Genomic DNA, 13,656 nt, shown 5'->3' on the forward strand with positions numbered 1-13,656 from the left:
CATCTTACAGTTTGGCTGCATGTCAACATGCTTGATGAAGATGCCTTCCATTTAAAAATAAAGATATCAGGTACGACCATGTAACTCTCAAGTGTTTGATGGGCCTCATACAGCTCTGCATTCCATTCAAACCCACTCACACTCTTGCACGGTTTTTAAGACCCAGACAAGGATGCCTAGCTTTCCATTAGCAAGCCATTAGTTCATAGCAGCAGTACGAACAAAGGGAACAAACTATTTCAGTAAACAACACATTCAAATCAAGGAGCCTGCAAGTTTCCAACTTATGGGTCATCACAGGCCAGCAGAGCTGCGAAAGGGAGCCAAGGCCAAGGATCTTGGCCATGAAGAACTTGGGTACAAACTACGCAATGACACAAGCAAGAAACTGAACCTCTTGCCCCAGCAATGCCGCTAACTGCCTAAGTCATGGCAAGCTTTCTCCACTCCCTTAATGCACTCTTGCCTGTATGAGCCAGTGGGCCCCTTGGTTGTCTTGGAGGGAGGGGAAATGGTGGCCAGCTAAGCATAGGGCCAGAATATAAACATCTCTTGTGTGTTGTCATCTCTGCCTGCATCGTACTCATCCCAACGGGGCTCCTAGAACACAGCAGAACAGCCCCAGCTCCACTCCTTGGGCTACATCACCTTCTTGATAAGTTTGAATAGTGACTCACTGCAGTCCACAAGAGAGGACCATACCTGGAGTTAAAAACGGCAGTGCTGCCGGCTTCTGCAAGAGAAAGGAAGGCTATATAGAGTCTAAGAGGGTGTCTTTCCAACATACACCATTCTTATCATTGCTGAGCAGGTTGCAGGCAACATCAGCTTAGACAAACACGGTAGCGTGCACCACCATTTTAAATGTTTTGAAAGTTATGTGGGAATTTCCTACTCATTGGAAATAGTGTCATTAAAACCACCTCCAGTAACTATATTGTCTCTGTGGGTCTAAGAACTCTCTTCTACCTATCCTGTTTGTTGAATAAACAGGCATTTAGGTTCCACAGTAGGGTGAATTGAAATTGTGACATCGACTAAATATAAAATAAAAAGAAGGGGCAGAGGTTAGCCCAAGGCATTTACTAAAAATCAGTCACACACACACTTTGAGGGTTCTTCATACCCAGTTTCAAATAAATCTGAAAACATTCACTTTGGAATCTTCTGTTTCAGAGAAAACCTCTCGCGGCTAACACAGCCTGGGTCAGCTCCTAGTCAAACACCCCGTGCAGCTCTCCGGTGCGCACAGCAGGTACGAAGCCATCTGATGTTCAGTCCCCATCTCAGAGTGGGACCTCAGCAGAAGCGCTCTGCCCCAGCAGATGCACAGGATTTGTCACAGAGCCTGAAGTGCTTTGTTCTCATGTGTCCAGACAACATGGCCACACATATAAGCAAATACTTGTCTTAAGCTATGTATTTCCAACTTTAAGAGGAAGATTTGGATGTTTCACAAACCATACAATTGTACCTCTCCTTCTTCCGACTCTGCTCACGTCCCCCTTCCCACACACATATGCATACATACATGTGTCAGCCATTTGTTCCATTGGATTTAGCCTAGTTTGGATCAAAGCTTCCTCTACTTCATTTAACAGATTTGCTCAGATGGAAGGTCTCAGGGGAGAAATAATGTTAGTAAGAGGGAGTTTTCAGCATTGAGTATGTAGGTCATTGGACTTTAAAATAAATTAGAGAATAGTTTATCTATTAAACAAGCCTCACAGTACATATTTCATGAAGCTCTACTTAATTATAGGCTAATGCGCACCACAGAGCTACCATGAAGAAAGATTAAGCAGTGGCCCATAATGCAGTGATTAATACAATTATTAGCTGGCTGGCATACAGCATCTATTATTTGGTACCATCGTGAGAAACAACAGACCTCCAGTTTCTAAGGTTGGCGCTTCCTGTGAACTGCAACCAACCCAAACATTTCCAGAGAGAAACGCACACCCCCTTGCACCTCCTGAGAAGAGGATCCTCAGAGGGAGCAGGGGGAATGCAAGGAGGTGAGAGTAGACTTGAACTTCCACTTCAAGTACCTTTTACAGAGTTTGCTTCTCCACCATGGGTGTGTGGGAACATCCCACACCTTCCACTGTGCAGGGCAAGGCTGACTGTCTAAGCACCTCTTCTTAATACCTTGAACAGTCTCTGACACGAGAGGAGCTTGTATTTGAGTTGGAATTAAAAGCTGAGGACAGGGAAGCGTAAATATGTACCTACACTCACTCTTTTGCTACAGTGATGGCTCCTAGGGACATGATGCACTGTATGTAAGATCCACAGGTCTTCTATATTAAGGCCCTGTAGACTAATGAAATACAGCTGTGAGATGAGTAAATCTTTTATGGATGTTTAAGACTTATCTGTTCTGGAATTGATGTCATGGACTGTGTAGTACATCGTATTACTTATGATGGAGGGCTAAGAAGTAGGTCATTTCTTTCCTTTTATATAAAATTATGTGTCTGATTTCTTGTAATGAAGCAATCAAAATCAGGGAAGATATTTTTTAAAGAAAAGCTAGAGAAGTTAGTGCACCCTAAGATAAATGTCAGCAGGAGGACTGACAAAACCAGTGATACTAGCACCCTGAATTACAGACACCATTTTGTATAGCGAACTCAAATGTAAACTGGTTGGAGGACAGAGCATCACATCCCCTTTCCAGGTGCAGCCTTTCTCAAAGGACATTACCTTGGCACGTCCACTCAGTGCCGCTCAGGACTGTGCTCCCGATGAGTGAGCCCAGTCTGAACGGTTACACACCTGGTGTCCTAACTCAGACAGGGTATTTGAAAATGCTGTCAGGTGTGACTGGCCCACAGTCACACTGTCAGGAGCCACTGAAGTTGGGAAGAAACCACATTCCCCCCAAAGACCTGTTTAATGTCCTAAACCCAGTAGACTTACGCTAGAACACTGCAGGAGGTTAAAAAAGACCAAAAGGCTGAACCATACTGCAGCTGATTTAGTCCAGATTTCAGATTATCTATGAAGAGTGTGGCACAATCTCTACCATAGCTGCTATTAAACACCGTAGGCAGATGCAATGCTGTGCCACTGCTAGGCAGCCCACAGTGGTTTCTCTTACACACTTGCCTTTGCCCTGCTGTCCTGGAAAGTCAATATACAATGTTTGGTCAGTAATATGCAAGGCTTGGGGTTTCCTAGACACACAGGATCAAAATCTTGCCTCCCTTTAAATACTACAGCAGAACGGTCGATTTAACACACAAGTTGCATGACAGCTTTCTCGGTGGGGAAGGAGCTTTTGGTTTAATGGCAGACTTGGGCATTACCCAACCCAGCTCTCCCAGTCTGGCTAAAGCAGAGCTTCATGATCAGTGACAGTGGCAAAACCCTCACTGGCAACGTTACTGCTGACCTCTCGCTCAAGTTCAGAATATGTCATTCTGTCAATACCATCTACCTTGATTATACCAGGCTTTATATACTACGGGTTATGATCCCAGAGGGATGAAAAGCTTTTCCAAATTAAAAGCAGCATTTTAAAGAGGAAATACTCATACATTCCTATGCAGTTTTTTCATTTGATATCCTCAAGGCTAACCCCAGAACTCAAAGTCATGTTGATTGGAAGTGAATGTTTTTTCTGAGTGCAGCCATCTTACGAATTTAATGGAAGAAGGGAAGTAATAAAAATGTGCTCCATACTTTAATTAGTTCCCTCATAACATGGCATTTCCAAAATGGCAGTGCCAAAGAAAATCATTAATCCAGGAGTACAGACAAAGGCACTGTAAGGGGCAAGGGACAGACCGCCAGGAGACATATACCCTCCCTTTTTTTCTCTTGCTGGTAAAGCTTTCCTCAAAGAACAACTCCAATTGCACAAAAGAAATTTGTACCAATATTAAATATGAAGCCACTTTCCATTTGTTTGGACTTGCTACAGAGTAACACAACTGAGAGATCAGACTTTGTGTGCCTTGAATGGCAGCAGGATAAACATAAATGGCCTGTCTTTCTGAACACACATTCACCCCAGGTACCCCAGGCGCTAGGCTTAAGCTGACACTAGCATGCAACCATTTCAACATCTGCATTTCACTAGGCAAGTGAGAAAACCTGTCTCAGATGTATGAAAGCAAACATGATCTGCTGCAAACAGCAGACATCTTTGCCAGCAGTCAGTCTGTAGCCCTATGCCTTACTTGCCTTACATATTTCTTGTGGCAGTAGCCTCTGGCACTAGCTGTGGCATCAGCTGTACCACGGGAAGGAGCTGAGGAAGTGACAGAAGCCCCAAGTCATCTCTGACTCTCACAGTCTCTTGTTACCTCTTCCTGGCCATCAGGCAGGGACAGATGTGGAAGTTTATAACCAGAGAGAGGAACTCATGGAAGAATGCACATGAGCAGAATTACTGCTAGAGAACAAAGCTCAGGTAATGGCAGAGGCGTAACCAAAGGCAAATGAACAGCTGTCCCAGGACAAAACAGCCTTCTTCAATCCCAACAAGGAGACTGGGGGGGAAAAAACAGAGGGTGGTTTGACCTGTTTCTATGGCACACCTCCTGCCTTGATCTGCAACAACCGTACAGCCCCACAAGAGCCACGACTTCGCACCCTCAGCACTTCTTGGTTATAGAACAGAAATTGATACCTGTGTGCGGTTGAACGCTACTCTTGCAAAGACAGCTTGAGACACACTGGCTCTCTTCAGCTCATCTCTGACTTGCTGGTAAATATCTGGAGACACTTCCACCGATGAATTTGATGGCTCTGGTTTGACAGCTCTAGGGATGGGTGGATGATTCAAGAACTGCTGGTTGATAGCTTGTGGGTGCTGGTGAGCCAATAGCCGGCTGACAGCAATCTGTTGGTTTATCAGATGGGCCATTGCTATCTGCTGCCTCACCAGTTGCGGACTGAGCTGAGGAGACAGGAGCCCAGGGTTTATCATTGTCTGCATCGTTGGCACTTGGTTTCGGATTGGAGTACTGTGGTGAATTTGGCCATGAGGAGACTGTTCGCTAGTTTTTCCCAAGGTTGCCAGCTGGTTGATATTTGGTAAATGCATGGGACGTTGACCAAGAACACAATAGTCTGAAAGGTTTTCTCTTTCCACTCTTTCCACTGTTAAAAGCGAAAACTTAGTTTGCTGTCATTTCAGTTTGACTTACAAGAGGACTGTTAGGATAAGAGTTACTGCAGGTGACCGTACACAACAGCACCTATTTCAGTTTGCAAATCTACACTTCATAGTGCAGCATAAAAGCTTCACAGAAACATAAGCAAAAGCAGCACAAAGTAAAAGCAACAACAATAATTAACATTCATTTCGACTTCTCAGGCATCACCCACTGCTCAGGAAGCCTCCTCATCAAACCAGTAGTTGGTATCCTCTCCAGCCTCATTTCCTAAAGAAATGAGCTTGGACATTTCCACTTACACTGCCACTGACTTTTGAATCTGTCACAGTAAACTGAGTAACTTTTAAAAGGGGTCAATGTTTCAGAATCACTGACATCTAGGTGAAGCAAAGAAACCCAAATTAGTATCCACTCACACAAACCCAGTGGAAACCAGACCATTCCCTGTGCAGCTCACGGAACAGCTTCTCGTTACAAACTCAGCAACTATTATAATTTCCAACATAAACTCTACCTTGCATTGAGTGTGTATAAAGTTATCTGGTAACCTCAAGTCACCCAGGTGCACTACAGCAGAATCATGTCACTCGTGTGAAAGCACGCTACAAGCCCATGCAATTCACACATGAGAACATTTTAAAGCAATGGTTCCTATATCCAAAGCCTTATCGCTATGAGTCTGTCCAGAAACCTTAAAGCATCTCTGCATGAATGCCCATTTTAAAGTAAGCGGTTTCCTTCTCTTGAAAAAACCTTTGTTTAGCACAACAAAGACCCATGATCCCCAAGTGACATCATGCTACAAAAAATGAAACACTACACACAAAATGCATATATTGTAATTTTATATACTGATACATATTGTCCCTTTTAACTATCTTATGTCAGCAATATTGCAGTATCTTCTCATGTAACTGCAAAACTAAATGCACATATTACAAAACTAAATTTCCTCTAAAAGAAGTATTTGAAATAGGAAATGAAGTTTAAAAATTACATAAATATAACTATTACTTAGACAATTTTAAGTAATCAGAAGTCATTTTACAGTAGGTTGCAGATTCCATGAGCCTCACTACATGCAATTGGGTACTCATTTATATATTGATCTGATATAATAGTGTTCGGGGATGCACATCATACAACTAGAAAACTACTACCTCATCCCTGTATTGCTCTCAGCAAGTAACAAGATAGGATTTTTTTCATAAATGCCATAATACTGTTATAACATGTGTAATGATTAACAACTGTACAAGGCTTTGAACTCTTTTTAAAAACTTAATCTATAGAAAGCTTTGAAGCTTTACACAACTAATACTCAGGATGACAGTTTACTGATGACTTTCTCTGTTTCCTTCTAAATACAAAGACAGCTCTTTTCACCTTCCAGAGTTAATCTCAGACACAGAGGGCTGAATTCTCACTGGGGGGGAGTCATGCCCTGAACACACACAAACACACACACTTACTATCTTAAGAGCTGTCATTCCGGAACATCACTAGTACTGAATTTTACAACTAGGTGAATTATCCAGGATTTTCTTGTAAGAAATTTTAACTCACTCTTCCCATTCTTTTAAAGGAAAAATCCACAACGTCTTTAACCTTCTATAAAATAATTGCTTTAAAAAAAACTTTTAAAATAAAAATTAAGCATTTCTAAGGAAATTATTAATTCTGTTTTCCCACAAAAGCCAATGTTTCAACCCAACCTATTTTCTAAATAAGTGCTTATTTGTGCAGTATATTTCAACTATGAAATGCAATGCAATACGTGCAATACACAAACACTGTAGTCAGTAAATGACCATTTTGTTACGTTACTCACAGGCTGCCAGAGACACATAATGCAGTATTTCAGTTTGCTGAAAATACTGAAAATCCCTATTGAAATGCTGCCTCTCATGACGACAGTAGGCCTCCCTGAAAATCAGGCACAGAAAGCTCTATACCGCTTGTCTCTGGCTTTAGGAACAGAGATGAAATCAATGTGAAGTATGAAATACAAGCAGTGTTACTACCAAGGATGGACCTGGCATCAATATAGAGATGTCATGTGTGGGCAGAGGAGTGGGGAAGAGGGGCTGCTTCGTCACAGCCCCAGACCACCTTCTGCGACACGGGCGATTCAGAACTCACGGGGCCATACCAACCATTGCCGCCTCAGCCCCTCTGCAGTAAGCCTGCACCTGAGTAATGCCATTAAACACACACACTTGCCAACAAAACCAAATGTAATTATTGCAAAGGTGCAGTAGCTACTTGGCAATCAGGAATTAATCTGATGTAAATAGAATAAAGATGTTGCTCAGTGTACATGAAATACTTGGAACATCCTGCTACAAGAAACTACAGTAAGAACTACTTTCAGTCTTCATTTACACCCCTAGAAATCCAGTCCTTCCACTAGGAGTTTCAGAAGAGCTGAAATAAGTTCTGAACTATTTTGTAGTTTAAGAAGCACACACAGAGTAAGTCACTGAAACCAACAAATTACTACTTGTTAGAACACAAAAACAGTAACCAAGTGTTTTTGAAAACTTGGTGAGAAATAAATATAAATAACATTCACTTTCTGGGCTGAACCACATTTGCCAAGTTTCCACCCACTCCTGACTTCAGCGCCAAGTTATAAACCCCTATAAAAATAAAGTTTAAGATGAAAAGGCTGCCAGGCTGTTAATCTCTGCAGTGCTACTTGGAATTACAATTACACAGAGACATCACCTGACTTGCTTCCATAGGTGTATTTTTCCCTTATTATCAGTTTCCTTTTTCGATCACATTAGACTATACAGCCATACATATACTTCCAATAAACAAACCAGATTCTAGTCACTTCAACCACTTCAATAATAAAAGGTTACCATTAACAGCTATGCTGGATGGAAAAAATGTGCATTACTCAATTCCTCAAGACTCTTTCCTTCTCCAACACATTGCCCATATCAGATTCCCTGTTGCTCTTTGGTAACTATGGATTGGTAGGGCTCGGCGGGGCTGGACAGGAGCAAGCCTGAGACACCTCCAAGATGGAGACTGTCACTGCCCTGGGAGACAGGCCAGCTCGCCGGCAATGCTCTGAGAAAAACGGGATACAGGAGCCACAAAGCTGCAGTGACACCAATGTTCTGCCTCGGATCTTCCCGAGACAGGGATTTTCCATTTGCATCCTCCATTTTCCATGTTCCTACCCCATTTACAGTCTTTCCCTTATCCTTCCCTTCATTGCTATTGCTCTCAAACTGGGAATACATTTACAGCTCTTGTAGTCCTGTACAAACTGGCTGGTACTTGAATATATTGGAATACAACCCAGTGAAGACAGAGCAGCAGGACCTTAAGCTGCGAAGGAAGGGGCTCCATGGATGTGTGCTGTCTACATTCAAGTACTGCTGATAAACTTCCTCTGCTAATGATGCCTCTGCTAGTTAAACAAAAGTTAGTTCAGGAGGCTGTTACCCACCTCCATCTGTGGTGTGACCACAGCAAAAGACATGGCAGTGTTTCCCTTTTCTCCCTGCATTGCACTGCCTGGTATATGATTCTGCAGCTCCTTGCTTGAAGAGCTCTTTTAAACCAAGTACAACGGTGCTGTCATATTTCAGAGCTACCCACCCTTCTGAAGCCATATACTAGGTGGCAGACGCAAGGCATCTGGACAACAGGTACTGTGCTAAGCTCAGCAAGCAGCTCTCAGAGCACTCCAGGATAGCATCTGCCCTTAATTTTCCTATACCCCCCAACAACATGTCACTACCTCTACAAGACAGTCAGAAACCAACATAATCCCCAGAATGGGAGCAGCAAATTGTCATATTTCAATGTTCCTTTCTCTTCTTATAATGATTACCACGTGTGTCAATGTATTTCAACTCCATCCTGAGTCAGAAACTTCCTGGATACAGCACAAAAGGAACTCAGTGTACCCTTCCCCTGTGTGATGCTCTTAACCTCTACCCAAATCTTCCTTGCACAGTCAAGCAGCTGACACAGTCCCCAGCACAATAGCTTGGGGCGGTCTGCACACAACTTTCCATTTGAAATAAAACTAGCTCAAAAGATTTAAAATAAGATTTATTTCTCCACCTTCCCTTCCCCTCACCCTTTATTTTCACCGAGTTGTTAATAGGAACATCCTGACAAACAGCCTGTGGGGCATTTAGGGCTTATGAGCGGCACTGAATTGACTGACCGCACTGGAAACCAAATTCTTACGCACAATAGCGGATGTGGCAGTGAGAGCAAGAGCATAACATGTCTCCCAGCACCGCACTGCAGTGGGACACAGAGGACCCGCCAGCACCCATAACCCAGCGAGTCCTGAACTTTTCAGTCCCACAGGCATACGGGCACTTTGCCCCAGAGCAGCAAGACGCTGGTAAAGAAACATTTTGTAATAAGTTACTAGCCAGCAGAATTGCCATGCTTCAGTTGTGACAGGATGTCACCACCCAGGGCTGTTCTCCAGTGCTTCAGAGTTTGCTTCTTCATTTTATTTGTTATTTAGAACCTGGTGATCATAAAAGCCATTACCAGTGGTAGTCACAGCCAAGCAGGGAGAGCTCTGTGAACTCTGGTATGCCCTGCACTAAGCTTGAGATAGAAAGGTTCCCACAATTTCTCCTGGCTTAGCACCACCCTACTCACTGGAGCAAGACCTGAACTTTGGAGCCACAGTCGGGGGACGAAGCGCTCTCCGGCACAGTACCACCCTCCGCCTCGGAGAGACCCAAGCTGCACTACACTGAGAGGGTGCCCTCTTGCTTATGCTACATAATTATGAACTACCGCTTTGCAAATAACAGAATCACTCCAGAGCACAGGAGGTGCTTTTAAAGTGGTAATTCTGTATCTTTTCATCTATAATTAGGATAATTACTTATTTCTTCTAATCACAGCCCACTTAACCACTTCAGTGAAAAAGGCTGGTCTGAGGAGTCTCATTTTCATTCAACATCTAATCTTCATATTTACCCAAAGTCATTTACTGACTTCATTCACTGTCTGATCTCTGCCTGGGCCATTTGTTCCTGCAGTCAGAACTGGAGAAAAAACAGGTTGACTGGAGAGGCAGTCTTGGTAAGAAGTTGTAACTTTTAAAATTTTTCCCTTCCTCTACTCCTGCAGGATAGCAAATAACCTCAAAATAGCTATAGAGCACATACAGAAATTGTGTGGCCGCTGGCTGTGGGTAGCAAAGGCCTTTATCCACGCCTAATGGGAAACAGACAGGAAAGGGCATTGTCTGTTCTTCGTTGTGTTGCAAATCGTTCAGTTCCCACCAAAGCACAAATCACTATTTTTGTATTTAGAAGAACCATCATTAAAAGTGGGCCTTTGATCAGCATCAGTTTCAGGTGAACTGAACAGAGTGTACTAACATTGCTGACTCTCTCTGTGCAGCTAACCTTCTCCTTCCCTTGTCCTGAAGACTAGATCCAAGTCACCCCTTGGGACACAGAGACGCTAACATTCTTATGTCAGTTCTGCTTAGACATAGTAAGTCATATTCTTCCCACGGGCTGTCCCTGCGCTGCATTGCTTCCAAAGATGCTTGTCAGAAGAGAAGAATTTAACCCATGATCTTGTTTTTACATTATTTTGGGGTTACTGTACAGGTTCAAGAAGGCACATGGAAGTATGAGCTCAATTCTTTATAATCACGTTAACATCATTTGTAGACAGGACATGCCAGATCCATCTGGCAGAGAAAAGCATTGCGTTGAAGGTGCTTTAGTGACCACTTGATCTAATGCATGAATATCGGTCAGGTGAAATGGAAAAGCAGCAGCAGGGCAAACATCGCACAGAACTGTCTGACAGAAACACAGAGAGTACTGGTTCAGATGGACTGATGTTCTCATCTGATACAAAAATATCTCCCTTCCTGTCAAACTACTGTGACAGAAGTCTGTCCTGCTATTTAAGTACTAACCTTCCATGGGCATCTCAAGAGGGAAGCGTAAACCTCCTAGAATACCCAGTCAATCGTGCAATCCCTTCAGGAGATACATATGCATGTATGTTTTAAGAGCGAGAGCCACTGCTCCAAAACAGCCAGAAGACATGAAAGACATTCTGCAAAGCTGAAATTCATATATGTATTTACTTTTATAGAAAAGTTAAGCTTAAGTAAAAAAAAAACAAAAACAAAGGGTGTGTTTTAATTCCCTTTACAGAGAGGATGAGCCAAGAGGGCCACAACTCTTAAAGCCCCTGGAATGCACTGCAGTGGGTAAATTGTTTCTTAACAATACACACGCACAAATCCCCCAAACTGGCACTTAACATCAGGGACAAGGCTGAAATACAAAATGCTAATGTCGGTGTGGAAAACAGCAGTCAAGGGGTCTGTAACTCTTGCTGAATCTTGACAACTTTAAACTTGTATTTAAAGAGTCATGCCACTTTTTCTTCATGATCAGTGCAAATCGATGAACTACTCTCCTCATAAAATAGCACAGGAGGCCACAGACTAAAATGATGTCTCTGAGTCAGAGATGATCTTCGGGTCATGTATGTCATCTAGGTGCTGAAAAGTTTGCCTGCAAATGATGTTATTTTCTTTCCTTTTTCCTTAAGAAAGTGAGGGAAGTCCTATTTTTAGTGAAATAAATACACAGTCAGGAGTGTAAAAGTAAGCAAAGGAAAAATTACAGTAAAGTCAACAGCCACACAGCTGACCTGAATGACCCTAACTGGTTTAGTGCCAGAGCCACGACTAATATGCAAACAAGACATGAAAAGATCTCTTCTTAAAAAACTTAACATTTCTGCCTCAATCTGTTAGTTAAAAAGGCAAAAGGTCAAGATCTATATATGCATATATATACATACATACACATAAACCCCTCTGTTTACATAAAGAGATATGCACACACACGTATCAATAAATAGAATATTTTTAAAAGCCAAAACCACTGCTTGGGAAAGATCTTGTGTGCCTTTTCATGAGGCTTCTACAACATCTGCTTCAGAGGAATAATTAAAAAACTGTTCCTCAAAGCACATAATGACAATTTTCCCCAGACTCACACTGGCATTATCACCGTGTAGCAATCCTAGGTTCCTTCAGGCTGGAAATTAGAAATCTGGGAGCCCTTCTGAATCCTGTTTCTACCCTCTCTCAACCAACAACAGCCTCTAGAATGCATTATAAGAAAAACAGATTGCTCTGTCTATCCGTTATGGGAAGTAACCAAATACACTTTCAAGAATAAAACAGCACACAAACAACAAATCAGTAATACTGGAAAAATCAAAGAGCCGCCAAAGCAGATATTCAATTTAAGGAAGCTATGAAAGCTTTTTCTTACATTCCTGATCTGTTGAATAGAAATAACTGAGCCCTCCTCCTTTAAACTGGGAAGCCTCATCATTCCACAAAAACTTTGAGACAGTCACAGTCTCAAAACTCACATCCACAGAAAGCTACATTTTGACAGCCACTGATGGCAGGAGCAAAGATGAAATGTTCTTAATACACAGACAAAGAAAATATGTCTTTTTATTTTTAAGTTCACAATGTATTTATTTCTCCCTTCTGCCTTCCTAACTTCCTCCCACCGAGCTAAGTTGTGTCATCAGGCAAAAAGAAAAAATTCACACTAGTCAAGAGTTTCAGTTGTGAAAGAATTCTGATACAGTGATAGTCCTTCTGATAAAAATAGAACGCATGACACTTGGAAGTGAAAATATCTTTTAAGAAATAGAGCTAAAAAATATTTGAAGTGCTACAAACCCAAAACACTGGGCAATGAATAGGTAACTGGTACAATTTTGATCTCTTGACAACAATCTGAGTTGCATGGCAAAGTTCTGCAATACTTCTGTCCATACATACATATATATATATACACGTATATACTTACTTACAAAGTGTTATTTTTATTTGTGTATCTATTTGTTAATCAAACTAAGAATCAATGCAAGCCTTTTAAACAGATATTCAGATCCTGAATTTCAACAACATTGAATACCTTCTCCCAGCTTCAGCAAGTTCAGCATCTAGAGAAACCAGACAAGCGTTTCTCAGATTGAGAAGAGCATCCCCACGGGACTGGGCAGGAGAAAGATGGTTTGAGAACCACTGGACTAAGCCATTGCCGTATAGTTGTCATCAATTAATATGGAACCTTTATGAAAAAGGGGGAACTCTGATTCTTCATTCATGTAGGTTTAAACACATTTAAATCCCATCATGTATGCTCAATTGTGTACTAAAATGCCTTGCATCCCTCAAAATGAAGAAAAATTAAGAAGTGAATAAAAAGAGTTAAAAAAGACTTCACATAGTAATATTAAATCCATTTACAGTGCATATTCTGAACAAAATTACAATACAAACTATATAGCTTAATTACCACCCCAAATGATTGCAGGCATCTATGAGGGGAAGAGAAAGTTCATGAAGAACTGTAAGCTTTTTGTTTCCCAACTACTGTACATTTTCCATTAGAATTGTGTTAATATAAGTACTCCTTCAAATATATATGTGTATCCCAAGGAGAATGGAAAG

General features: G+C 41.8%; 1 protein-coding gene across 1 annotated transcript in view; it reads right to left on the reverse strand.

The window, feature by feature from the left end:
• SATB2 (SATB homeobox 2) overlaps nt 1-13,656 on the reverse strand; it is a gene marked incomplete at its 3' end in the record, with an annotated part of 74,468 nt that overhangs the window by 13,985 nt on the left and 46,827 nt on the right. The window contains exon 5 of the mRNA XM_009698721.1: nt 4,643-5,115. Within this exon, the coding sequence (XP_009697023.1) occupies nt 4,643-5,115 (473 nt within the window). The remainder of the gene's footprint in view (nt 1-4,642; nt 5,116-13,656) is intronic.

Source organism: Cariama cristata, unplaced genomic scaffold, assembly GCF_000690535.1.
Source record: "Cariama cristata isolate BGI_N322 unplaced genomic scaffold, ASM69053v1 scaffold19954, whole genome shotgun sequence".
NCBI lineage: Eukaryota > Metazoa > Chordata > Aves > Cariamiformes > Cariamidae > Cariama > Cariama cristata.